Source organism: Drosophila tropicalis, unplaced genomic scaffold, assembly GCF_018151085.1.
Source record: "Drosophila tropicalis isolate 14030-0801.00 unplaced genomic scaffold, ASM1815108v1 contig_859, whole genome shotgun sequence".
Classification (NCBI taxonomy): domain Eukaryota; kingdom Metazoa; phylum Arthropoda; class Insecta; order Diptera; family Drosophilidae; genus Drosophila; species Drosophila tropicalis.
This window is the reverse complement of record NW_027173353.1, coordinates 10,510,704-10,538,260: the sequence shown is the minus strand read 5'-3', so window position 1 is coordinate 10,538,260 and position 27,557 is coordinate 10,510,704. Positions and strand designations below refer to the sequence as shown.

The following is a 27,557-nucleotide window of genomic DNA, read 5'->3' as shown; positions in this document are numbered from 1 at the left end:
TTGTTGTTCTCACATAACGCCATCGATCGATGGCCCAAATCCAAATCCTAGCCTAGCCGGGATTCCGATCAAAACAAGCCTCTAGATTGGCCCAAGAGAGCCGGCTCATTGGCGAGACACGCACATGTTGATGAGCGAGACAGAGCAAGGATTTATGACGTTTAGGCAAATTTGTTGTTCCGCAGAATATTCCTGGCCTACCTAAGTCGGTCCTATATAATGTGGGTGTTAGCTTCAAGAGAGCATCATTCCTCTTTGAGACAGCCAAGCAGTCGCAACCCAGTCACAGTCTAAGACAACAACATGTCATCCGTCATGCATTACTATCCAGTGCATCAGCCAGCTCCAGTCGTCAAATACAGTGAGGTAAGTTAAAATATTTAAACTGCTTTTGTTATTCATCAATTAATCAAATTTGATCCATCTCTCTAGCTAATGTATGGACATCCCATGCAGCCAACCTCTGCTGTGCCCACCTATCAACACTGCCAGCTACCCATGCCCCAAGCAATTGTCAACAATGAGGCTACCCATCAGCAGGTATCCTCCGATGAGAATCTACCAACGACACAATCCAGTTTGGATCAGCGAAGAGTTAAGTTGAAGCGTTCCCGCACAGCGTTCACCAGTGTCCAGTTGGTGGAGCTGGAACGTGAATTCAATAGCCATCGCTATTTGTACAGAACTCGCCGCATTGAGATCGCCCAGAGATTGTCCCTCTGTGAACGTCAGGTGAAGATTTGGTTCCAGAATCGACGCATGAAGCACAAGAAGGACACCCTAGGACAGCGGGAGCCCAAGGCGAATGCCAAGATCAACCAACCCCAGGCCGAGCAGAGCGCCCATCGAGGCATTGTTCAGAGATTGATGTCCTACAGCCAGGATCCAACTGAAAAACGTTCCCAGTCCACAGCTGTTAACCCAATCGCAACTCCTGTTTATGCCAAATCGAAGCCACCAGCAATTATAAACAACAACAACAACATTGATATACTCAACAACTCCTCCAACATGTGCTCATCGTCTGATCTCAGTGAGATTCTGGAACATTTGGCCCAAACTACCAATACTTCGCTGCCAGCTAATGACACAATTTCCAGTCCCACTTCAATCAACACATCTTCATCCTCATCTTCATCGGTGTCCTCTTCGGGTCACTATTCATATAATTTGGTTTTGCAAAGCATCAAACAGGAACTGGAGGCATCTGCTCAAGCCTGGTCTAAATCGAATTCCAGCTCCAACTCGATTCTCCACCCCCAAACTTGGCATCCAGTCCAGGCCAACCAAGTGGCTCCAAGTGCTGCTCTCAATCAGCCAACACCCTCCATGAATCTAGCCTGGGGTGAGCCGGTGGCCAAGTCGAGGAAGCTAAGCATTTCCCACATTAATCCCTGCACAGCCGGTTTCGACTATCAAAACTAGAAATTTTCTATCATCTATTATTTCTTTTATAATAATAAGAATAACAGTTTTTTTTGTTAAGTAAATACATAAGACGTCCCAGGGATTTATTTTAGAGCTCAGTGAAATCCAATGAGAAACTATTTATAAGAATATATAGCATATAATTTGTTTAAGTAGACTTTGACTTTAATATAATCATAATCAATAAATAAATACCAAATAAAAAACAAAATCTATGATAAATTAAAATATCTCTTTGAGCAGAATGAGAAGTAGCTAGAACCTCCTTGAAGGGTCCTCCTCCGTCGCCCTTTAGCAAAAGGATAACACTGAAAATATTAAGCTAGTCTTATTTAGACCTAGTTAGCTTAGTTAAGTAGGCATTTGTAAGGCTATTATAGAAGAAGGAAGTACATAAAATAGTTTAAACTTATCTTAGATACTAATAAGGAGGGAGAAACAGCTTTAGGAATTCATATAATTCAAGATAACATTTCGGTTTAATAGTTCACTGAATGATGAAGCTCTAATTGGCCCTTTTAAACTAAAATGTATTACAAAGATTCAATTGAAATCTTGGCTAAGTCCTTGCCTATTAATAACAATAGTTATCCTTACAGAGTGAATGCATGTTCCCAGATTGACACAAAAGCTCATTAAACAAATAACTTTATTTAGTTAATCATCAAGATTCGGTCTAATCAGCATTTGTACTCTTTTGATGGCCGTAAATCCATTCCAGCTCATATTGGACCAAGAACCATTTGGATTAGTATTAAATTTGCCATTGAGATTGCTGTTATTAAGAAAATCCCAATATTTTCAAAAGAATGTGGAACTTTAGAATCAGAAGTATTCACTTACGGTCCACTGCAATATTTGTACCACCAAGCACCATAATATTTCCAAGCACAATTTGTGTCTACCTCCTGATCGTTGTCATGATCGTGGGTCGAGAACTTTTGATTGAGATTCCAGGTGGTCATTTCATCGATAGCTGTTCCGTTGAAATCCCCCAACGATGCCAAGACATATTGGGTATCTTGACTTCCTATTCTAAAATCGTTATATCTAGCAAACTCAACGATTCCATCGAAATACTCAAATTCTATATAGAGTTCATAACGATCCGAGTTGGTAATGCGATGTAATAGTTCAAGCCCGATGAAAAAGTCGCCATTTAAGTTACCAAAACCATTGACATAATCTGGCCAAGTTCTTCTAAAGTTTTCGACTCCATTGAATCGCCTTTGAATAACTATCCAGCCACCGTTGGATATATCGTTATTGCAGAGAGCCGAAAACCGATCAATTGTGGGAATTTTTATCTCATGAATCCCCGAAGATCGGCTATTGCAACCGATGTTCGCATACCTTTCATTGTAGGCAATTATATCCAGCAACTTGTTTATTTCTGAATAAAACTTGGAGTATAAATATTATTAACATCAAACTAATTTCACAATCAGTTCATGCTATTTTCCACTTACCTTAGATGTTGTTGTCTCAAGCCCCGCTTGGATTCCTATTACATATACAAGAAGAAGTAGAAGGAATGTCTTTTCAGCGCCTACTCTTTTAAAATTCATTTTGACTAAGCTACTAAAACGTAGGTTAAAGTTAATACAGATTTTGTCACGTTTGACAGCGCGAATGTCTCAGGGCATTGTGATTATAATTTCAAAATATTGAGAGAGACTTCTTGCTGATAAGGCTTCTATGACGCCGACGCTGATAAAATTGCTTGTTATCTCTTGGGCAATAATATAGTAAGTGTTTTGTATTTCATAGAAATTATTCAGTTTAAATGGCATACCCTTTCAAAGAGTATTATAGAGTTTCACAAATGATTGTTAAATAAACTATGTTTGATTGAATAAAGGGCATTAACATATCAAGTACAGTTTAATAGTTAACTTTATACCCGCCTCGAAGTGTTTTTTTATAGATTCATGATATAACAAAAACAAGGATCAAGTCAACATTTATTTATAAATACCTTTAGAAGTATATATGTATTTCAATTAATATTAGACCTCTGACTTTTTTCGACTCATCTCTTCAGTGATTCGTAGCCATTCCAGCACATGAAGATCCAATCCCTAGAGTATCTGTCATTGAGGTTGATAATAATTAAATAATAATCATCAAATTTCAGACATAAACGAATAACATACGGTTTGTCACAAAAGTCTATGTACCACCAGCCACCAGAGTATTCACTCTCACAAATAGGCAGTTGACATTCTCATAATCGAAAGCTGTGAATTTGCTTTTTAGTTACTTTATTTCCTCAGTTGTTCTATTGAATTTCCCAAAACATTCCATGATACTTTGTCTGTCCATTACCCATCTTAAAATATTCAAAGCTAGTGATTGGGTAATTTTCTTATAATTAGTTCGTGTGGCTATAAATTGGTTAAATGATATAAGAACTCATGTTCTAAATTGAATTCTCCCTGTAATTAACTATCAAGTCGATAAAACTTGGATCAAAACTTTCACTACCATCAAACCGTTTTTGGACGATTATCCACCCACCATCAGCTTTATCCGAATAAATACTAAACTATCACTTACAAAACTTTAAAACCCAACTGAGAGATCTTTCTATCTTTTTTTTTACACAATTTTATAGACTCTGATCGCATTCTTTTAATATTGAGAGTTCTTCGTTTGAAAAGTCACGTTGTTCTAAGCAATACGATTGACACAGAAAATTATTCTATTTGCTAATAAACCTAAAGAAGATATATTTTGGATTTTAATTGTCTCTATACGATTACTTACTAACGGGGGTTAATTTTGACAGAATGTTCTAAAAGAGTTAAGTTTACATTAACTCTACCATTTAATTTAACTGATCGTGGTGAAAAGATTCTATACTTTTAGATATCTAAGGAAACCCACAAGTGCCTAAATACGAAGGAGAACACGAAGTGAAACTACTTTTCTATACTTCATTTTTGAATTTGTTTTTAAAAATTAATTAGTTTCATTACACATCATACATATGTCCACAAAGTAAAAGAGATTCTAGTAATTTTTTTTATTTTATTTTAATCATTTTGCCATTACTTTGATAATCTCCGAGCCCAAAGCTTAAACAGAATTTACTTTTGCAGAATTATATTCTATATACATATGTATTTGTGATACTCGAGAGAAAGTCTAGCGGTTTACATATATATTTGATATAGATATAGATTAATAGTCGAAAGTCTACTCGAGACATTCGAATTATATTCCCTTTGGACATGTGATATTAGCACAAAGCAAAAAGCAAAAGTATGAGCAAGGAAACCTTTTTTTGAAATCGATTAAGTTCAATAATTCAATTACTCATGTTTAACAAATTCTACAAACCATTCAACAAATATTGCCAAATATTCGTAGTCCTAAATAACATCGGATGAGTGTTGTCTAATAAGCATTTGCACTGATTTGAGAACATCCCAGCCATTCCAGGTCATGCTGTCGGGTTTGAATATTCCATTTTCATAATATCTGCCATTGAGGTTGCTAATGATAAAAAAGATTTCTCAAAAGAAGTTATAACGAAACTCAACTGATCACTTACGTTTTGTCGCAAAAATAAGTGTACCACCAGCCGCCAGAGTATTCCTCTGCACAGTTGCTGTGCAGGCGATAGTCATTGTTACTATCCCAGGTGCTAAATTTCCGATTGAGTTCCATAATATTGGCAGCGGTGCCATTGAATGTGCCCAGGGACTCAAGCAGGTACTTGGACTCATTGTTGCCTATTCTAAAATTGTCATAGCCAACTGTTTTCACATTTCCATTGAAATCTTCCATTTGAATGTAAAGTTCGTGTTGTTCCGAATGGGTTATGCGATGTAAGAGTTCAAGACCTACGAAAAATTCCCCATCCAATTTACCAAACCCTTTTTGATAGTCACACCAATTGCGATTGAAGTTTTCACTGCCATTGAATCGTTTATGAATAACTATCCAATCTCCACCAGCTATCTCACTATGGCAAAGAGCCGGAAAGTGGGAATCTATTGTAGGAATTTTGATCTGATGAATGCCCGAAGATCGGCCTCTGCAGCCGATTGTTGTTATTCTTTCTCTAGACCTCTGTCTAGAGGATACTGAAATCACGAACATCAGTTAGTATTGATTGATATTAGTGTACACTGTTCAGTCACCGTGCTATATATTTCCATTGGATGGCCAAAATAGCCAAGAACAAGTGTCACAACACTTGATATATTCATTCTGGTGGGTTGGAAACTTTGGAACTTTCTTTGCTTACTGGACACGTTCGGCGGCGTTATTGTCTCAAAAAGATTTAATTCCAAATTAAAAATGTGTATTTTAATGCTTGCCGATAAGGTTTAATGGCAAATGTGTGCACATATATTGACACAGTTATGTATATGTTATCTCTCATATATGTATAAATGTCTTATATGTATATTTCATTTAAACTGTCATCCAAACCTCTATGTTGAAGTAATGTTTAGCCGAATTAGAAGTTGATTACCATCTTTACGTTTAGCCCTCATGTTGGTTCCACAATCAATTAGATTAACAAAACTATGTGCACCCTTTACCCAATTATGAATCGAAAGTCTAAACTTTCTACAGCTAAGAAAATGATCATATTCAAAACCATTTTTCTCCCTATACTAACCTACGGCTCCAGTACCTTGAAGAGATGTGCTGCATCTCCATCCACCTTATATCATATGGCCGGCGTCAAAACCATTAAACAGATTACTGACCAGTCTGACGATTCTTAGTGAAAACACTACTCTTGAACTTCTATTAGACAGGATGATATTTTCTTGATCACAATACTCATTCCTCCTAAGGGTAGCCACTGGCACTAAGCCGCCAAATCTTAGTTTAGTCGCCTTAGTCCCACTCACCTAGCTTAAGTTCGTATTTAAGGCATATATTAAAGGTTTTCGCTCATTTTTCCTTGCCATATTATATTGTCATCCATCAAACTTGTATATAAAACTTTCTCAGCTGAAAAGCAACCGCTATAACTCTGTAAATTCTTCTATCACATATAGCTTTAAGAACATTGTATTATCAAAGAGCAATAGAGCAAATAATGAATTGAATTGATTACCATCAACAGACAACAGAAAATTTTTTTCCTTCTGTCCTTGACTTTTATTTTATAACTTAACGTCCATACATAGGCCTAAAGAAGAGTTTAGGTTTATATACTCTAATTTTAAATACAACAAATCGTATGATTTAATATGAAATCCAATCCTTATTTTCGGTGTATGTTAAGTAGTTTGTTTTTGAGCAACACTTTAACCGAGTTTTTCTTAAATTTTTAATTAGTTTGTGGTTTGTTTGGATGGATAATTTCATTTAAGAGTTCTCCACGAGTTATTTGGCTGGCTGAAATAAACCTCTTTCAAATTGAAATTCAAAATTCATCAGGCAGCTCGCGCAGAGCGATTAGCCATAAAAATTATAGATTCAATCTAATTACAAAACGCTGCCAGGCAAAAACCCCAAGTGAATATTTAATTTAATTAACAAGAAACAGTTTCAATTGTCTTCAAGAGGAGAGGATAGACAGGAAGGAGAGTGTGGAGCAGGGACAAATGCGGCTTGGGAATTTATTGTTATGACCAGGGCAACGACTCGAGCGACTTGGAGCGGATTGTCATCAGCATTTTGCAGTTTGGTCCTTGTGGCTGGGTTCGGGCCTAATAAAAGCGCGGCGCATTGGCGCAATGATTGGGGAAAATAAAAACAATCTGTTGGACATGTTTATTACATTCGAATTTCAAGTAATTGAAGCCGAGTGGCAGTGCTTCTTTGATTAGCTGCGATTAGCCACGCCCATGTGCAGCGCTAGCGCCCTCAAGTAAGAAAACTAAAATCACATCTATATTCATTATGGCAGGACATGCTGTTCAACGCTGCCCGCCGCAGGGATAACAGGAAAATGCTGAAAATGAGAGAAATGGGAAAACGCATTCGCCTGTCAAGAGGAGCGAACCAGCGACCGACAGGCCAACGGACCAACAGACCAACCGACCACATGCTCGGATATGTCAACAATGCGCATGAAAATTCCAAGGTCCCACCCCTTTCTCTTTCCGCATTTGGCCACAATTTCCTCCCAGGGGAAGCAATTTGCCACACACTCGAGAGACTTAACCTAGAGGCTAAACCTCTTAGAATCCAACTTGCCAGAGGATGGAGAGGCATAGGCATGTGTTTTTTGTGTTTTTGTCCATCCATGAAAGACATTGGTTTAAGTAATGTGTTTGCGGTTAAATATCCATAAATCAAATCCAAACTCAACTCGGACTCAAGATGACCGGCTTCAGCTTGGACTTGCAGACTTTCGAAACAGAACTCGGACCCATTTTTGGTCGCTGTGTCCAAGGCAATGTGGTTGACACTTTCACCCAAGCATTCCGAGCGCACTCTTAATAGATGGCCAAAGCCTTTTGACTTTTCAATGGAATTCAATGGACTTGACCTCATAAGCCACAAATGGGACATGAAATTCGGAGGAAAAACAATTGAAAACCTAAGTGGGGCATCCACCAGAAAAACGAAAAGAAAAGAATGAGTTAACTCTGCCCTAGCCTCAGCCGATGCATTTCCACAAGGAACTGCTTAAGGTTTTTCCTCTATGCCAACTCTCACATGATCCACTTGTCCAGAAATAACATTTGTACACTAACCGAAAACATCAAGACCAAAAGTTATATCATTTAATTCATTTTAGTATGAGGTAAGACAGTACTAAATTCTAGTTCCATCGGGCAAAGTGTTAAGAAGGTGGAAAGGAAGCGTGTCTAATCATTAAACTAGACTTAATAAGGTTATAGTCAGTTAACCTTATCAAATCTAATACTATTTTTGAATGGTAGTAAAAGGACTAGCTTCTAGGTCGGAGTAGGCAAGAACCAGGTGACAAATGGATAGTAATAAAGTAGTCCGGAAACTCCTCCTCAACTGCCGAGTATTTCTATAACTGACTGAGGTGTTCATTGTGACTAACTGAATTGGCTCTTCGGTTCCTTTTAAAAAGTGTTCTATAAGAAAGTTAAATATCAAAATCATAGATGGTAGATAATCTACTAACCTTTTCTCTGACCGTGTATTCCCATTTGCTGGCATATCTTTACGTTGTTCAATATTTTTGGCACGTTTAAACGTTATGACATTTCACAGACGTGTTAGTCCCTCAACGCCCACACAGCGGATATGGCCAACAACACCTGTCGGGTATAAACAAAGCTACAGAGGGCAGGCGAAAAAACCGTTGCAAAAGTTTCATTCTATATAATGTTAATGCCTGGCATAGGATAAACAAAAAAACAGCAAACAAGAAAAACGAAAATAGTGAACAGCAGTTGCAAAACTGTTTGTTATTTTGCTGGCGTGAAACGCAAAAAAAAATCACTTAAATATTTGAATGCCAATTGGGAAGACACACACAAACACACACACACCCTACCCTAACCCTAAGCCCAACTATATGAGAGATTCTAACTTGGCTTTATTGTACAATGGGATTTTTGTTGCGCCTTCTCCCCTTTTTTGTTCTTTTTTTTGTTGGACTTTTGTGCTCTGTTTTGTTGGAGCTTCGTTGTGAGTCATGAGGCTAAGCCGTGAGGTTGTTGTAAGCATCTGTTGCTGCTCCTGCTGTTGGCTTATTATTGTTTTTCAAAAAGCGTAACCCCAAGGACAATATGCACTGCATCTGATGAGGATATGAGCAGGAGGCCAAACAATGTGCGACACAATTTGAATATTTGATTATTTTTAAAACACGTATCCGACTACGTGGCAGAATGCGAGCGTTGAAATTTTGATAGAGGTAAACGTGAAAGGCCTAATATGGAAGAGCAATTTAAGAATATCTATCGATGTCAATTATACTCGTATATAATATATTTGACTTTCTCTCCAAGTCTTTCTATTTAATATCTGACAATGACTACAATCTCTTCACTTAGATAACATTATAAGATTCTTAAACTCTTATGTACCTTTTCTCAAATAGTTAACACAAATGATTGTATTTTTATACCCTTGCAAAAAGAGTATATTAATTTTGGTCAGAAGTGTGCAACGCGTAGAACGAAGCATCTCCGACCATACATAGTATATATATTCTTGATCAGCACGACGAGACGAGTTCAAATAGCCATGTCCGTCCGTCCGTTCGTCTGGATCAACGCAAACTCCTCCTAGACCGTAAGAGCTACAAAGCTGAAATTTTGTACGAAGGCTTGTATATACTGCAGGGGTTGTATATCTCGGATTCAGCCGGATCGGACCACTATATCATATAGCTCCCATACAAACTCCCAAGTCACGAACAGTGACTTTTCGCAATAACTTCGTTATTTTCTATGCAATATCGTGAAACTTAATATTAGAGAGTTTATTACGCTTATAAACGATTGTGCCAAATTTGATCAAGATCGGATGACTATATCATATAGCTCCCATAGGAACGATCGGTCGAAAACAGTGACTTTGATCAATATCTTCGTTATTTCCTATGATTGTAGGCCTTTCTTTCTCAAGCTTAAGCCTTTTTATATAAAAAATTCTTCCACATTGATGGCTAATAGGTAAGGAAAGAGTTACCAAAAAAGTTGCAAGGGTATACAAACTTTGACGCGGTCGAAGTTAGCCCCGGCCCTCTGGTTTGTATATATTTTATATATATATTATCCTTACTTATAAATATTAACACTTACATATGTCGTGTAGCGTTTAGTATGGGACGAGGCCTCAGAAAGAGTTTTGTCTTTTGTAGGGATTATCATATAAAATCCTTTGTTTGAAATGGCAAATATGGTGATATGAAACCAATTTTGGCTAGAATAAAAAACCTTTTGGGGCTGAAAGTGACTACTCCAAGTTTTTCAAAAGTAACTTAAATTCTAAATATAAAACATTTAGAAAACAATATTATTGAAAAGTGTAAGAACAAATTGAGATTATTGGCAGTTAATCGGACTAAATGCCATAAAAACTACAAATATTTTGTATATTTATTTATCATTTTTATGTTTAAGTTTTAATGCTTATCCCGTTTTTGCGTGACACTTAACTCTAATATTATCGCAATATAAACAGAGATTATGAGGAAAAATCTTCAATATCTATTTAGTGTTGGTTTTTTTTTTTTTTTGAAGCAATTTGCTGGGAAATCGTTTAGAAGCTTTGACTCTGGCAAGAACATTTCCATTACTTTTCATTTAATCTCAGACAATTTGTAAGATAAAGAAGCATAATGGAGAAAGGGTATTAGAGAAAGAGAGGAAGCGAGAGGCACACACATACATAGAGAAGAAGAGGGAATGAAGAGAAATGCATGCATGTTTAGCTCAAAGGATCAATTATAGACTATAAAATATAATGACATCTAATAATAGAGCCGCAATCTGAGCTCAGTTCCAGCACCAACCACATTGATGCACATTTCTGGCCTGGCCTGGTCTGGCTGGTTGGTTGTGCATGTCGCCTGACATTACCTGCAACTCACCTGATGAGTGTGTTGGTGTGTGTGTGTTTGAGTTGGGTGGCGGATATGTGATGGTGCTCAGGAGCGTACACAAAACACACCAAGCCGGACATGGACATGCTTAAGCGCCAGGCTATGCCGTCCCGCTGCCAATTCACGACTGTTGACTCCAGTTTGCCTTTGGTTCGTCGTGTTCCGTTCACGCAAGAGGAATAAATAATTGCCGCCTCAAAGGCGAGCCGGTGAACTGGTTGTGGCACCATATTCCTGTTCCTGTGTGCATCTACCACACCTTCTTCTCCCACTCCCCCTCCCATCATATATGTGTGTATACATATATATCCAGCTCCTTCTCCTTCTGCTGTTTGGACAAAACGACATACACCAAAATTGCTCACATGACGCTCAGCATTTTTATACAAAATGTTCGTTGCGCTTAGTTGAAGTTACTTTTTTTCCTGTTTTATTCCTCTTTTCTGTCCATATGACGACGTTCCGGCATCATCAGCATAGATTGCCATTTCGCTGTAATTGTTACAAATGGATTTCATGTAATTTAATTGCGGGTTTTAAACCCAATGAAAAATACACCAACCATCCGAGGGCCAAATAACTCAAACTCGTACCTCAACCCTATTGGGAGGTCAACAACAACAACTGCAGGGGCAAACCAAAATGTTGCATATGTTGCAGGACCCTCGCAAAGGAAGGGTGCAACGTGGTAAATAGGTATAGTACAGTCACACAGATATGGCATAGTCTAATTAATTCTTTTTTTAAACAATTTCTTTGTCTAAAATGTAATTTTAAAGGTAAAATAAATTAAATATATTTCTGTAAGAAGATTGGAAAACGCTGAAAACTTTTTTCGGATATGGTACTTCAAAATGTCTTAAAACTCTAAGCGATTGCTAAAATTTTAGTTAAATGTTGTTCTTATTTTAATTCGAAATTTCAGGGTTTGATCTCAAGCTTTCGAATGAGCTTTTGTGAGCTTTTCATTAAGACTTTAGTTAGTTGCTAGGATATATTTGATGATTGGTTGCCAAGGAGCAATCAAACAAACTTCAAACTGTTAAATAAACAGAAATTATCAAAAGGATTAGTTGAGAAAATTCAATTCAAAATGTTTTCACTGCAACATCCGCAAACAGATGAAAGTTTCTTGGACTTGGAATCAACTGTGGATGAAGTCATCCAACTCTTGAGTGGCCTAATGAAACCAACTGAGAGCGAGTAAAGACCATTAAATGCTACCTCTACCTTACCGTTAAGAAGTTTCTCAAACTAATCTTTGATCTAGGGTAAATGGCAAGACTGAAGCAAGGCCAACAGCGGAAAGTGTTACAGAGGATAATTTTATGGTAACAAAGCGGGAGAATCGTCCACCTTATCCGGCTCGCATGCGAATTTGCACACTGAAGAAACTTCAGGGAAAAGTTAAAGACAATCCAGATCGGTTTACCTTTATGCGGCAGGTGGAGGTGGATCAAGATGAGCGTTCTAAGGCCCGATTGGAACGGGAACGTATAGCCCAGAACTTTCGAAAGTGAGTAGAAAAAAACTGAATAATAAAATATTTTCACCATCTTCACTTTACCGCAGATTGGGCAATGCGGAATATCGTAAGGCTAACTATAATCAGGCCATTCATATGTTCAACGAGGCCATTGAGAATATCAACGATAGCCCCATTTTATATATCAATCGGGCTTTGTGCTACATCAAGTAAGACAAGTGAATTTCGGGTGATGACTATTCAGTATTCGATTCGTTTCAGGTTGGACAAATTCAAACGGGCCATAGTCGACTGCGATTTCGTGTTGAACAAATTGGATGAGAAGAATTTGAGGGCTTGGCTCTATCGGGCCATGGCCTATAAACACTTAAATGACGAGGCCAGTTTTGAGAACTGTGTGAAATATGCCAAGAAATTCAATTCAAAGCAATTGGAGTTTATCGACTCATTCGTAGAGAAAATAAACAAATAGTATATAAAATAAAGTATATAAAGTCCACAGATTTGGGTTATAAATTTGGTATCCTTCTAGTCAGCCTTTAAACGCCTGTGTTTATATTTACATATGATTATCAATTTGATTTAAATATTAATTTTAAAGTTTCAGCCACTCCTGAAAAATAATCTGAAATCGAAAAAAGTCTTGTTTACATATGAAAATGCCGAGAAGAGAGAGAGAATGAGTGAAATTTCTATTTAACTCTTTCGATGCCAATGGTATTCAATTGAAGGAAGCAGTACACACACACACACACATCACACACACACACAATACATATGTCCTTCACCTCGGTGGCCCATCCCTCAGGATAAAAGGCAAACAATTCGATGGCGGTAATCAATCTTCCTCCACTCTCTGCCAACTGACAGCTTCGTGGTGTAGAGTCAAATTGCGATCTTTGTTTGTGCCAGCCGGCAAAACTGAGAACCGAGACCCCGAGAACCCAGGCATTTGGGGAATTGGTATTGGGAGGCGGCAAAGGAAGTGAAGTCGGGTTAAGGGTTGGGGGGGACTGATAGGAGAGGGGTGAATGGGGGGTTGCCTGTTCCATTTATGCGTGTCAAAGGTTGGGGTCGACAGATTGAAGCTAGGCAGGCGACACAAATGTTGTACTTGTCACGGTATTGTTGCGGTAGTTGCATCTTGTACTTCGATGGAGTAAGAGTTGACTGGGGGCAGTTCTCCCCATTGCAAATGAACCATTTCCAACGATTCCCACTAATCTCTCTGTGCTCTAGTCATTAATCCTTTTGCCAGTCAATTCCATTATTGTCATTCTAGTTTTTATCACCGTCAATTGTTATATTCTGTCAAATCATGGATTTATGTATCTTTTATTTTGAAAATTATGTGAAATCATGTGAAAATATCAATTATAAATACATTTACTATCATGTAGGCCCAAAAGTTAATTATGTCGAGATAATAATAATGCTTTTTTTCCCCTTCAATGGCCAATGTCAAAAAATAAGTTATTCGCCATGGGTTTATGGTTTAGAACTTTTCCAATACGAAACTTTTACCCACACAACTTGAAAACAAAAACTTTATCGATAATGAAATTATATATTAGATGAATGTTGTGCTGGATTTATTATTGAAATAATAAAACTTACTGGCTGGCTTATGCCAATGCCAACATCTGCCGATGAAATATTGTCCACAAAATACTCCACCACCACCAAAAACGAGCAAGCCAAATTCCTATTATGGTTTGGGCAAGTCACTTTCATTCAGTCTCCGAAGGGCAAAAAAAGATACATGCATACAACACGGCTGTCATATGTGTCAGCCAGCAAAATTTCAATATGCTGGAAATTACTTTATGATGTGATGACATACAATTTATCTAAAAAGCCAACCGAAAACCAAATCACACAGCCAACGTATTGGTTGACCATGGAAATCGACGCAAATTGGGGAAATGTCTCTCATTAGGTTTTGATTTTGATAGTAGAAATTATGAAATTTGAAATCGGATTTAACTAAATCCTTTGTAACGTTTTGTATGAGAACCCTTAAGGCTGACATTCCCATAACCAATTGGTCAAGTTATTGGACATAAGAAAACTTTCTAAGGTTTAATCTAAGACTAAACGGACGATATTGTTAGCCGAATGAAATCAAAACATCTCAAAGCATTTCAATCAATCTTTAACTTTCCTTCTACATCTCAAATCTCTATCTTTGAAATTTTGTATAAAAATGTTTGGTTTTATTTCAATATTATTAATAGGTAATTTAAAGTATAAACATTATTTACAGAAATATATACAAAAGAGAATGTTGATCACAAAACAGGAACTAAAAGTTTAACAAATTGTCTATAAAATCAAAATCCACATCCAGGGAATCACAAGATGACGAAGTTGACCCAGATGTTAAGCTACTACTTGTATCCCAGTTAAAATTGTGTCCAACAAATTCATTAGGTTGTTGTTGTTGTTGTTGATCGAAGGCAAATGGTTCACAAGGAGCAACTTCCATTTCGTGAATATCTTTGAAGGGTACGAAATCCTGTCCAATTTCCAGCCAATTCCAAGGCCAGGCTGTATTATTATCATTGTTGGGCAAATCCATCTGATTTAAGGTGATTTCGGATGCCGAACTAAATTGATCTTCGTTCAAGAAATCAAGATTCAATTCCACTTGGTTGAACTCTTCCGTTGATGCGATTGAATTTTGATTGGATGAAACATATTGCAGAAGTCGTTCGACAATCAGCTCATGATCATTAAGTTTTGGTTCGGATGTCTGATCTATGGGGGTGGCAATTTCTTTCACCTTACGGCCCATTTGCTTCGAGGCCAATTTCTTGGACTTCATGCGACGATTTTGAAACCAAATTTTCACTTGACTTTCAGTTAAATCCAATCGCTGAGCGATTTCCATGCGTCTGGGCTTGGCTAGATAACGATTCTGATGGAATTCACGCTCCAATTCCATAAGTTGATGGGAGGTGAAGGCGGTGCGAGATCGCTTGGTCTTCTCCAAGGATAGCGAAGGAGTCAAGGCAGTAGTTACCATAGATTCTTCCATTGGCATGGCACATGGAAAGCTCTGAAAAGTTAAATTATTTCCATCAGTATAATTATGATTCAACTAATTAATTCTAGTCTTAACTTACCAAGTATTCACTATTCACACCTTCGTTGACAAAATAATCGTTGGCAAACATTTTTGTATTTTGCTTGGAAATTTGTTTGAATTGCTGGCTCTGTTCGAGTTCAGTTGTGTTTTTTAACTACTTGTCAAGGAGCTGGTGACATTTGTTTTTATACCACCATTCCCAGGTACCGCCTTCTGCCATTGGCGAATCAGAGCGAACCCGAATTTCGTCTTACCTGTCAATCTGAGCCGACTGGCTTCCCTGTCTCTGGACCAGCCGGCTGCGAGTTGTCGCGTCGATATCGCTGAAGGTTTTTGAATAGTTTTTACATTTAGGAAGGTGGCCACTTGGCGACTTGATTGCAAAATGTTGTCGCGCACGTGTGTCTAGTGATTTGCCTAGTTTAATTTTAATTGACTTTTGTCCAGACAAAAAACTATTTCATCGATAGCTATCAATTCTTCTGCTGCTGCAAAGCTACTTGTTTTTTCTTACCTAACTCAGGCGAAGGACCTTCATATGATCAGCGCTTCTATGGCAGGGGTTAAGCCCTCTTCAGGTAAATATGGTTCATCTTCAGCCTTTTTGCGTATGAACGAGAAAATTTTGGTTTTCCCCGGGTTTTTCCAGCTCAGTTATGAATATTCGGCTCGCGTAACCCTTGTACCTGTTTATAGTCCTTCTCCAGAGTACTGATCCGGGCCATAAAATGTGACACTTACGTGTTGATCTAATCACCTACAATAAAAATGCACGACATATAAGTTTCCTGGGCTCATGTGTGAGTAAGTACAGAGGTTTCATGGCAAACATCCAGGCTTATGTAATCTATTTGTCTCAAGACTGCAACCTCTAAGTCCGGCTTGTAGTACTTTTACTAGTAAAGCTTTAGTGAGGACTTTAGATCTATCTCAAATATGTTTGCTTCTAAGATAAAGATAAGATAAAGATAATTTGATGATTGAGGCAGAAGAAACAATTGTTAGCAATCTATTGAATAATTACACTACCCTACAAACATGCAGCTTTTGTCTATTATGCGAATTTATTCTATTATGAGTAATAAGTTCAGGGTTTCCGGTTGAAAACAAATATTAAGAGTATTACTATTAAATGAGTATTACTATTATTGCCAGGAATCCAACAGATGATCCAAGGCATTCTCTTACCCCCTAAGTAATTTTCTATTGTAATATTGTCTTAGAGTACATTTCTTCTATATTCTATAACATATACATAATCAAATTACTTAAAAACTTCCTAAAAATTGACCATTTGGTTATAAAGTTCGTTTTCGAGTATAATACTCCCATCTAATCAATATTTTTATGGGACATTTGCTCCTAATTCGAATTCGCCAATTTAACATTAAACACTGTACCTTTTGAGCCAACTTACAACTAGATGTCGTTTTCAAATATTTTTTCTCAATATATGATGTTTGAGAAATGAACATAAACAAAAACTAACCAAACTCTAACCACATAAACAAAAACAATAAACACTTTTTTGTGTCCGAATACGACGAGAGAAGGTAATTTAGCCATGTTTGGCCATCTGTCCGTAGGCCGCCTAAACTTTTGATCTTCTACTGCATGAATTCAGCAGGATCTGACCACAATATCATGTTGTTTCCATAGGAAAAGCAAAGTCACGTCTGACTATACCAAATTTCATCAAGAACAAATAAATATATCTAATATCTCTCAAAGTATTCATCGGTCGAAAACTTGTTGTCTCTAACGCTTATAACAATCTATAAATCATGATTATAACAAAATCGGAAAACTGTGTTATACAAACTTACCATGTAATCACATGCTATGTGCTAAGATTAAGTTTTTTGTATTGCAAAAATTCTACTTTTTAGACTTTTAGAAACGAGTTCTGTAAAGTGCAACAAAAAAACTTGCAATGGTATAGAAACTCATTCACAATTTGAATTCATAAGAATACACTTTTTATATCTTCAAATAAATTTAACTAACTGAGATGTTAAAACTCAAAAATTTAACGAGAAATAAGCCCAACTTTAATGTAAACTCAATTCATGTGAACATACTTGAAAAACTATGCACTTTAACCCGGCTAATCTAATATTTTATTAATAAGAGAAACGATATACACAAAAAATGATTATCCATGTGTATCTCTTCCTAAATATAATACATATACATAAATGTATGTAGTGTATAAAATTAACCAAAGAGTTATTAAAAAACTTATATAAAGAAAACTCGACTTTCAGTAGCAAGATTGATGAAGGAATGAAGCAAGTAAGTCGTCTTGCCGACTTCGGTATACCATGCACCAAGTGAATGTTTATTAAATTGCTATTGGCTGGGGCCACCTCCTCCACTATGAAATACCTAGTAGAACACGTATGCGTATATTTTGCATGTTTCTTTAAAGATTTCAATAAAAAAAAGTATGTTGGTAGAAATAATGAAGACTAATTAAGTAATATAATAATAATTTTCGTTCAATAGTAATCGCTAGAGGCTAAATCGAATGTCTCTAGCTAGTATAGTCTATGAGGAAATTGTGTATATAAATAAAACTCGATCACTGTACATACTACACGAGTCTACATGCTAAATTTGGTGGCTTAAGCTCTTATAGTCTCCGTGATCTAGGTGTTAATACGGACGGACAGACGAACATGGTTAGTTCGACACGGTTGTTGATGCTGATCAAGAATGTATATACTTTATGAGGTCGGAAAAGATCCCTTCTGCCTGTTACATACATTTTGGAGACTTGGGTATTCCATTTCATTCTTTTTTTTAAAGGGTATTCAATTCTTATTTACTGTTTGCAGAATATTTATCCCGTATTTATAGATATTTGTAAATTTCTACTAAATCTGGACCTGTTATACCTATAAAACACTTCAGAAATATCCAAATATCATTTAAATATGTGTGTATATACATACACGCATACAATACATCGATCGGGTCATATCGGACTCTGGACCTCTGCACTTTCATTTGAGAATGTAGACGCACCTCGCCCCTCTGATATCGGTATGTGGCTCAATACTTTGGCATCCCACTCACATAACATTATACTTATTATAATTGTGTATAAACTTCTCATCCCTTGTCCCCCTTTGGCTGTCCCAATGGGTGAACCAAATGAGACCATGTGAAATGCTGTAGACTCTGGTTGGAATGGTGAATGGGTGGTGGTGGGGGGGCATTGCAAAAAGAAGAGAGTATCCGGAGAGAAAAAGCTGGGAGAGAAGGCAAAAACAAAAATGCCACCAAGATTGACAACATGATGGGTTAGACACGAGAGAAGAGACGACATTCAAAACAAAAAGAGAAGGACAGGCAGGCCAAAGCGAAATGTCAAAAAATAGCCAAAGAGCCCGCAAAAAGAAGAAAAACGAACGATATAACGAAAGAAAACTCGCATTCGCTGCGGAATGTGTAAATAACAAAAACCAAATAAATTCCGTCACAAGCAACAACATAACAGAACACACAAAAAACAACAGAAGAGGCTAGAAAAAAGCGCGGAAATGACATCCAAGCCAAAGCCTCAGCCACAGCAACATCGACAGCGACAACGACCACAAGGCAACAAGACCACAGAGCAACAAACTGGATTTCGACCAATCAGACAAGCGGAGACTTCCCACGGGCCCAGACACAAACACACACACACACAGGGACGCACACTCACATGGTAAATGGAACTCCACCCCCGGCGGCGGCCACCTTGAGAGTTTGCTACATTCTGGCTGCTGTCAGTGCGCATGTCCAGCTCGGAGTGATGGATGGCGGTCGTTCGGTCGGCCGGTCGCTAGGCCACTCCTTATGCAGCGTTGCCTTCACCAGCGATAAGTGCCAGTGCCACAATGGTTTTCAGTGCGTTCGGTGCTATTGGATGGAATGGTTTAAACACTAAATCGGGCCGCACGAAGCTTTCGCCGTCGTCGTCAGAAAAGTCGTCGTACAATCGGGTGGAAATATCGTAATTAAAACAAAAATAATATCATTTCACGGTATTTCGCAACTTTACCAAGAAAACTGTCAAAAACAAATGTTTATTCTAAACAAAAATTCTTCAAGAAAACAACAAAATGTTCAATGAATGAAATTATATACACAAGTAAAGCAAACTAAAACTAAATCAAGTGCAAGTTGTGAACCGCCACCGCCATTTGGAGAGCCCTTCTTCCGTATAAACCGGTTTCTGCGCACCTACCAAAGGCCAGAAAGAGACAGCTACTGACTGTGGTGTGTGTAGTGGGGAGTGAGTGTGTGCGAGTGTAACTTGTAACTACAAATTGCAGTGCAAGTGTATTGTATTTGTATAGTCTGTGGCCATTGCAAGATTCCAATTTCAACGATCTTCGACGACTCTACAAAACTCTACACACACACACACGAGGAGTGAGAGAGAGAGAGAGAGAGAGAGAGAGAGAAAGAGCCCCTAGCCTTCATCATACGCAACGTTGTACAATAAGTTTCTGCGTTCGGTACATAACTTGTATTTCTATATCATCTTGCATTATCGCTCGTTTTTGCCTCTGTGTGTGTGTGTGAGTTTGTCCAAGTGTGTTTTGGCCATGTCGCCATGGTGTGTTGCCAAGGTGTGTGAAAAACGCAAAACTGTCGCGTTGGTAGCACTTTGAATTGTGTCCGCGTGCCGCTTGAGTAAACACACACACGGTCTCGTTTCGGTCGGCCATAGTTTTCATATTCACATTGTTGTTGTTGTCGTTGTTGTTCTTGTTTTTATCGTTGTCGTCGTCGCGGTTTTCGCTTCCACAACTCTCTTGTTGTTGGTTGTTCTTCGACCTTTCCTTGGCACCAACATCCGTCAGTTGCAGATAATCCAAAACTACATACACATACAGTGCATATAATGTATATATTCAAAGGTCCATGTAGGTCTTCTATTGCATAAATTTCAAAGTGTCTTCACAAGACCCGTATTCAAAAGTTTTTGACAAATGAAAAGTGCTAAAAAAGTGTGTGACAATTGAGTTATAATAGAAAGAAAGAGAAAGAGCAAGAAGACCACGTTTTCATCAGCCTTATGAGTGCAACAAAATGGCAGAGAAACTATATAGAATGGTGCGTATTAAAAGAATTTCAATTTCAAAAATAACCAACAAATATTGTCCTCAAAATCATAATTCAGAGTTCATTAGCATCACATGGGACTGTTAAAGCAATCGCATTTATAGTATATAAACATTACTATGTATGTATTTGAATAGAATATATTACTAGGTTTCTCTTTTTATATAACAAATAATTTACATGTAGACTAAAATTGTATACACTTAAAGTTCTATTTAACTGCTTTACACTTATTATTATTTTATTAAATGTATTTAGTTTTTATTTCTTGAACTTCATAGTGTTTAATTACCTCACATGGAATCGAATTTTTTAAAGAACATGCAAAACAAATAAAGGACTAATCAAACTATATAATATAAAAGCAATATCCGTATGTTGTGATGTAATGTATGATCAATTCAGTGGCGTAGCGTGCATTTCGGGCTTTCGAGAAGGAAGACAATGCATACATATGTATATATATGTATGTATGTAGTAGGTACTTTAGTACAAACTTGTGTTGTAAAGTAGCCTCGCCCAAAGGACTAAAAATTTCCATACAAAAGTCAGATTTTCGATTGGCTCCAAATCGAAAGTTGGGGCTAAATCAAAAATTTGCGGTATGCAGTTAATGTTAGTGTTGCTAGATCTACAACTTCTTTAAAGATATAAAACGTCTATCTTTAATATTTAGGATTTTGGAAATAACGTCTTCAATATATGCCCCTCAAAAAATGGACTGTGAAAAAAAACGGATTAAACTATGAAGACCATTCTTACGGTCCATTATATAAATACAATAACCGAAAAATAACAGAAAAAATTTCATAAATTCCATTATGTTATTTAGGAGCCGAAAAACAGAACTAAAATAAAAGAAAAGTCTTAAATTCGTGTCCGCCACTGTCCGCCACATGGCTTCTCCAATTGTTTTAAGGTATAAGTACTTCATTTCATGTGCTTATAAATACAAAGCGATATGCAGTTTATTTTCGAATTGCCAGCCCTGTAACTTCATCAAGGAGTTCATATGTTTATTTTTAATAAATAAGATTTGGGAAAAAACTGAAATAAGAATTAAAGTCCGAATTGTGGCCACTACTGTACACATGTAGATCGCAAAGAGCTGTTTGCCAGGAACAGTTACTATTGTTGATCATGTTTTGAATCATAAAATTATGATCCTATATCAATAGGATTACACACTTCTTGATCAATAGAAAAGATGGTAAATTATTGAGTGCTTATTGTTGATTTTAAATAATGTCTTAATAAGAAAAAAGTTTTTGTCACAGTTGGCATATGCTTAGTTGATAGAATTATAATCAAAATTATAATGTTCGACGATGAATTATCCAGCTTGACTGCCTTTGATAGAAATTCTTCTTAGCCTGAGACAGTAACAAAAGATCCGCATGTAAATTCCGAGAAATTCGTAGTCGATATTTTAAAGTGTTGTCTGAGTGTTATAATATAGGCCTGGGGCGTACCTACTCCCTCTCCCCCTTAATTAAACGTGGTTAAATATTGAATTGGCAATCTTCCAAGTTTTAAAATTAGATGCAAATTTTATCATCTCATCGACAGTCAAAGTGAAAGAAATTAGGAAAATTTCAAGCTTAATGCTTTTATATTATCAAATATGAATAAAGTCAATGGAACACTTATCTTTTTTATACCCTTGAGTATTATAATAATGCCCTTTAGTATTATAATTTTAGTCAGATATACCTATATTTCTTAACAAAGTTGGCTTCTCGACTTAGCCATGTCTGTCTGCGCGTATTTACTTATTGGCCTCAATTAGAAGTCTTCTGGAATAGCATTTAATCTTATAATTGATTAATTGAGATCAAGTTTATTTTATTTAGAAATATCTAAGTAGAAATATATCAAAATCTCCTTAAGTGGAGAAATTTCTATAAGTATAAAAATACCTTATGAAATACTAAAATATTTGAAAAAAGAAACTTATTTAAGGATATTTTATGAAGGAATAAACAAAGTTATATAAACTTCGGAACAACCATTTTTTTTTGTGGTTGGGTCATTGTTAAAAATTAATCCTAAAACAGAAAATTTACGTCAATTTTGAATATTTTCGTTAGATTGTCGTCATTATGCCTAATATTACGGGTTTAGGGTTAAAATTTGATTAAATTCTTCTTGCATGTTGTAATATTAAGAGCCCTTCTGCATTATTTTTCTGCAAAACTTATTTCTTGCCTATTTCTTAGACGGTTTGTTTAAATATTAATTGTTTCAAATGGTCTAAGATAAACGATAGGAAATGTGTTCCTTTAAATTGTGGAGATAACTTAAATTTGAAACAAACTTGATCTGTGTACATAGATTCCGAATCTATAATAAGAACATCGACAAAGGTTTTCAATGGGACGTTGTTTCCAAAAATGGCAAGAACGAGGAGTAAGTTTGTGTCGCTCAAGAACACTTTATGATATCTAAATCTTTCCAAATTCCAAATTGTTATGTGAGTGTATATTTATCAAAAAGTATTTATCAACTTGTCTGTTCAGCTCAAGGATTCAAGGGTTTTTAGAGTCCAAAACGTAGAAAAGTTTTATATATGTTTTATTACTAATTTACATATTCTGAAATCCATAAGGGGCGCCTTTATTAAAGTGGTGGGTCGGGAATTAACTTTTAAATCATATTGAATTATTAGTTTTTCTATCTAGATCACGTTTGAAGATTGGACTTACTATCAACTTCATTTTTGTTTTTTTCATCATTAAATTGTATGTTTCTAAGTCTGATGAGTGTTTGTTTGTACTTACATATATCTATCTATATCGAGATTCTAGGACTGGCTGGAAAGGCAATAAAATTAAGGTTAAAATCAAAGATCAGGAAATTTGTCTATCCTTTGATATATGTATGTAGATACTATAGATCTTTATCATAAAAAGGGATATGTAAGTTTGCGTAGGTTCCTCTCGGTTTTAACTTAAAATGTGGTTCCTAAACCTGTTACATAACATTTTTCTCCGTATTTAAGCAAAATAGATAAAGGTCTGTCCGCTGATTAAAGACCTGAAACAAAATGCCTAATATATATAAGTATATAGATAAAAACACATTGTAATGTAATACCAATACACAGGCTAACAATATCTATCGGTAGACCTTCCAAAAATTGGACTTAACCAACTTAAAGCTGTTAACAGTCAAAAATGTAAGTTCCTTAATATTAAAACCATCATTGTATTTAAATTTGTTAACTTAAACAGTGTAACTTTGGTGAATTGAAGAAAATACAATTTCCCATACGAAATATTCGTAAAATACATAATATTCGACACATTTAAATGGCCTTTGCTCAGACAATCCAATGAAGCGAAAGGGAAATTCCTGATGATGTTGCCTTAAAAATAGATTAACAATTAAAATTTTGCAGACCAATGAACCAAATTATTACCCCAAACAACAAATGTTTAAATAAAGAATTTTTGAATTAAGTAATGGTCGGTTTTGCCGTCGCGACGGCTCATTACGTAAATTTTTATGTGGAAAGTAAACAAAAATATATTTAAAATTTACCTTCATTTGAAATAATATTTTGTGTGCATTAACTGAAACTATTTGATTTGTTCTATTTGTTTTTTGCAGACGTGCAACTAAAAGTTGAAAAACTTTTCAACCCAAACCAAAAAAAAACCTTAACTAAACTAAACTAAAATCAATAGACTAAAAAACAAAAACGAATATCGAAAATTTCGCAATGCAAGAGGTGTGCAGCACTTTGGACTCCACTCCGATGGGCACCCAAATTAAATCGGAATCCCCTCTCAACCCGCTGCAGGTGCAGACTGGACAAGTGTCACTGCCACTGCCGATGAGTGGGCAGGGGCAGGTACAACAGACTGGACAGCAGGGGGCGCCACCAGGCTCGAATACTGCTGCAACGGCAGCAGCCGCAGCGGTGATGCTTGTCAACAAAATGGCACCGAACTGTGATAAACGAGCAGTAGCAGCCGCCGATACGGCCTACTGGATGGCCACCGAGGGTGGCTTCATTAATTCCCAACCCTCGATGGCCGAGTTTCTCAATCATTTGAGTCCGGAGAGTCCGAAAATTGGCACACCTGTTGGTGTCGGTGGTGTTGGCGGTGGCAGTGTCGGCGGTGGTGGCGTTGGTGTCGGTGTCGGATATCCGGTTGGTGTTGGTATGCCACAGACACCGGATGGCATGGACTCGGTACCGGAATATCCCTGGATGAAGGAGAAGAAGACTTCGCGCAAGGGCAGCAACAATAACAATCAGGGTAAGTGCATACAGAATGATGTCCATGACATTGGGAATTGAGTTCTGATCGAAGGAGGAGAGAGATTCTTAGGAATTAAAGTTAAGTATATATGCCGATCCCTTCAATCCTCTGCAGAGGAAAAGAAATGCAAAACTCTCATTAATCAAGAAATCAGTGCAATTTACCAGGCCCAGCATGGCGGCGCCTTCCCAAAAACAAGAAACAGAACTCGGCAAAGAAACCATTCCAAATGAAACCCTGAATCTGGTTCTGGCCCATTCTCATAGCCAAGTTGTACACAGACACACATACACACACACACACACATACATGCACGCAACATTTCATCGGCTCCTTTGATGGACAGCGGCAAAAGATCTGTTATTTGCGATCATTTGTAACAATTTTGAAGAGCGGACTTGATCTTGGTCTTCAACTTGATGGCCATGGATGGGATGGAAGAAAGAACGAACCCAAGAAAAATACAGAGAAAAAAGTTGCCTCAATGTGTCGATTTCATTTGCAGCGAAAACTACAGCCGGTTGCTCAGATGGTTCAGATGGTCAGATGGTTCGTCCGTTTTGGAGAGGAATCGTGTAATAAATGAGGTATCAAGGTTGTCCGACCATACGTTTTCCTGTCCCAACTCCACGCACTATACCTCAATCTGCTGCCCCCCCCCCTTCTCACTTTTTCCATCTCTATCTCTCTCTGTTGTGTGTGTGTCTCCTCTGAGCGATTGCAACCTGTTATTTAGGTTCATTTGTCAAAATATTTTTCCTGTCCCCCTTTTTTTTTCTTCTTCTTTCGATGCACAGACAGGAAAACACTCGGTCAAGCACTTTGCCAGTTGCAAGTTTTAGTTGCAAGCCTCGGGAAATTTTGCAGCCAGTTAAAAAAATATATATATTTTTTTTGCCATTCACTTGACTTTTTATTCTGCAACGTTTCAATTAATCATTATAATTCGGACACAAGTCGGGCACTTGTAATTGTTGTTGAGCTAAGGGCAAAAAGAGTATTCTCAAAGAAACGAATCTGAATACTCTTCCAAAGACTTGAGATCGCTTACAACCATTGACAGGGAATTAATTTGACAACATTAACAAATTAAACTGTTTAACCCAAACAAACACACACACACACAAAGCGTATAAATGGCCCAACTCCGACTCCAAATCCAAATCCATCTCCATTCTATCGCCTTCCGTCCTGCCTGCCGACAGACATTTACAACATCATTTGTAATCCATATCGCTCAGCATGTAGTCCCCCAAGTCCAGGTCCATTCTCAGGGAGTGTGAGTGTAAAGATGTATTGACCCTTCAACAAGATTCCTGAAACGAGTGTCGAGTGTTCACTTCGGCATACTTCACGCTATTTATTGGCTCACTTTCACTCGGACACACAACCCTTGGATGGATTCGCCCTCAAGTTTCTGCTGGGAATTCGAGAGGAGAACTCCTCTGCTCTTTTGCTTGTCTTTGCATTCCTAGTTCAGATGTTTGTCTAAGTTTGTGTAAAGGACACGTGCTTTGGATTTCCAGGCTGCAACACCGTTTCATAAGTGCGCACGGGAATGGGGATTAGTGTTTGCTCATTTGTCAATTTGATGGTCAAAGTTGAGAATGTTGAGTCGAGTGTTTGTGGTCAGAATTAATTGGCATTGTATTAGTTTAAGTCAGTGAAGAAGAGATATTTGTTACATTGTTACAACCTTTCATCCTGGGCGTGAGATAATATGCTGAAATTTAAGTATCCTGGAAGGTAAATGTGCCAACAATTGTTGCAAAGCAAATTCCGCAGAAGGGTTTCCCTTAAACGTATCATAGAAATCCGTATAATTTGCACGGAATACACACACACTTTCCCGTTACCCCCAAAAGGGCTAAAACAATGCGCTCGACAACACAAATTGCCAGGAACACATCCTGAATTTTAATGGATCCAACGCGTGCTGCTCATTGAGAGAGAGAGAGAGAGAGAGAGAGAGAGTGGGATACTGAGAGTCACTTTGGTTGTTTGTACTAGAAATTGTTTTGTCAAATTACAAACAATAAAATGTTGAACTTGTTTAAAGTGTTAATTAGGCGTAAAACTTCCTTGGAAAAAAGAAATTTATATGAACTGAAAGCATAAAAGTTGTTCAGTGTTTATCGCTGAACAATATGCTCAAGTTGGTAAATTATCTCGCCAAAAACAGAAACAGAAATTTGTTTAATCCCAATGCGGCCATCAGGCTGAACTTGGTTGGGGAAACCAATAAAAACCAATTCGAGATGTCGGCGCTATTGAAAGGCAATCCCTTTGAAGCGCCATCTGCATTATCCACCCACCGACCATATGTTGCATCCAGTTCAGTCTCTATCTGGCTCTCTTGGTTGAGCTTGAGGTTTTTATTTTGTTCGATGTATTTACCAAGGGTTTGGGATTGGGTTTTGGGTTTCGCTTTCGGTTTGGCTCTGGGGTCGGGGGTTGTTGAATAAAAAATGCGTACGGCACGACTTGAAACTTACCCCATGCGGCTTATGATTATAACAAACCATTTATCATAATATTTATGTTGATGCGATGTACTTTTTCTCAATGAAGGTCTCTGCCAGATACGCTGTCTCTGTCTCGCAGTCTCTCCGTTTCCTCCATGCCCTGTGCCTTTTATTAATTTTA

The 27,557-nt window shown here is 37.3% G+C and overlaps 5 protein-coding genes across 7 annotated transcripts in view; 3 read left to right on the top strand and 2 right to left on the bottom strand.

The window, feature by feature from the left end:
• The first annotated feature begins 303 nt into the window (after positions 1-303).
• Positions 304-1,425, top strand: zen (zerknullt). Its single transcript, XM_068297374.1, has 2 exons — positions 304-366; positions 433-1,425. Exons 1-2 carry the CDS (start codon positions 304-306, stop codon positions 1,423-1,425), a joined length of 1,056 nt encoding a protein of 351 aa, XP_068153475.1.
• Positions 1,426-4,805: 3,380 nt separating this feature from the next.
• Positions 4,806-5,223, bottom strand: LOC137582259 (fibrinogen-like protein 1). Its single transcript, XM_068296725.1, has 2 exons — positions 4,988-5,223; positions 4,806-4,929 (listed from the first exon to the last, which is right to left on the bottom strand). Exons 1-2 carry the CDS (start codon positions 5,221-5,223, stop codon positions 4,806-4,808), a joined length of 360 nt encoding a protein of 119 aa, XP_068152826.1.
• A 6,812-nt stretch (positions 5,224-12,035) lies between these two features.
• Positions 12,036-12,900, top strand: LOC137582258 (tetratricopeptide repeat protein 12). Its single transcript, XM_068296724.1, has 4 exons — positions 12,036-12,145; positions 12,213-12,458; positions 12,515-12,637; positions 12,690-12,900. The coding sequence occupies exons 1-4, from the start codon at positions 12,036-12,038 to the stop codon at positions 12,898-12,900; spliced, it is 690 nt and encodes a 229-aa protein (XP_068152825.1).
• A 1,833-nt stretch (positions 12,901-14,733) lies between these two features.
• Positions 14,734-15,607, bottom strand: zen2 (zerknullt-related). The gene is made up of 2 exons (XM_068296722.1): positions 15,557-15,607; positions 14,734-15,489 (listed from the first exon to the last, which is right to left on the bottom strand). The coding sequence occupies exons 1-2, from the start codon at positions 15,605-15,607 to the stop codon at positions 14,734-14,736; spliced, it is 807 nt and encodes a 268-aa protein (XP_068152823.1).
• Positions 15,608-20,085: 4,478 nt separating this feature from the next.
• pb (proboscipedia) overlaps positions 20,086-27,557 on the top strand; it is a 40,633-nt gene continuing 33,161 nt past the window's right edge. For all 3 annotated transcript variants that reach the window (XM_068298247.1, XM_068298246.1, XM_068298244.1), the window contains exons 1-2: positions 20,086-20,631; positions 24,253-24,908. In XM_068298247.1, the coding sequence (XP_068154348.1) occupies positions 24,365-24,908 (544 nt within the window). In that variant the 5' untranslated portion in view covers positions 20,086-20,631; positions 24,253-24,364. The remainder of the gene's footprint in view (positions 20,632-24,252; positions 24,909-27,557) is intronic.

Coding starts and splice junctions, on each gene's coding strand:
- zen (XM_068297374.1), top strand. CDS start 304: ATGTCATCCGTCATGCATTACTATCCAGTGCATCAGCCAGCTCCAGTC. Junction 367..432: donor CAGTCGTCAAATACAGTGAG/GTAAGTTAAAAT, acceptor CCATCTCTCTAG/CTAATGTATGGACATCCCAT.
- LOC137582259 (XM_068296725.1), bottom strand. CDS start 5,223: ATGGAAGATTTCAATGGAAATGTGAAAACAGTTGGCTATGACAATTTT. Junction 4,930..4,987: donor ACTTATTTTTGCGACAAAAC/GTAAGTGATCAG, acceptor TTTTATCATTAG/CAACCTCAATGGCAGATATT.
- LOC137582258 (XM_068296724.1), top strand. CDS start 12,036: ATGTTTTCACTGCAACATCCGCAAACAGATGAAAGTTTCTTGGACTTG. Junction 12,146..12,212: donor ATGAAACCAACTGAGAGCGA/GTAAAGACCATT, acceptor TCTTTGATCTAG/GGTAAATGGCAAGACTGAAG. Junction 12,459..12,514: donor ATAGCCCAGAACTTTCGAAA/GTGAGTAGAAAA, acceptor ACTTTACCGCAG/ATTGGGCAATGCGGAATATC.
- zen2 (XM_068296722.1), bottom strand. CDS start 15,607: ATGTTTGCCAACGATTATTTTGTCAACGAAGGTGTGAATAGTGAATAC. Junction 15,490..15,556: donor GTGTGAATAGTGAATACTTG/GTAAGTTAAGAC, acceptor TTAACTTTTCAG/AGCTTTCCATGTGCCATGCC.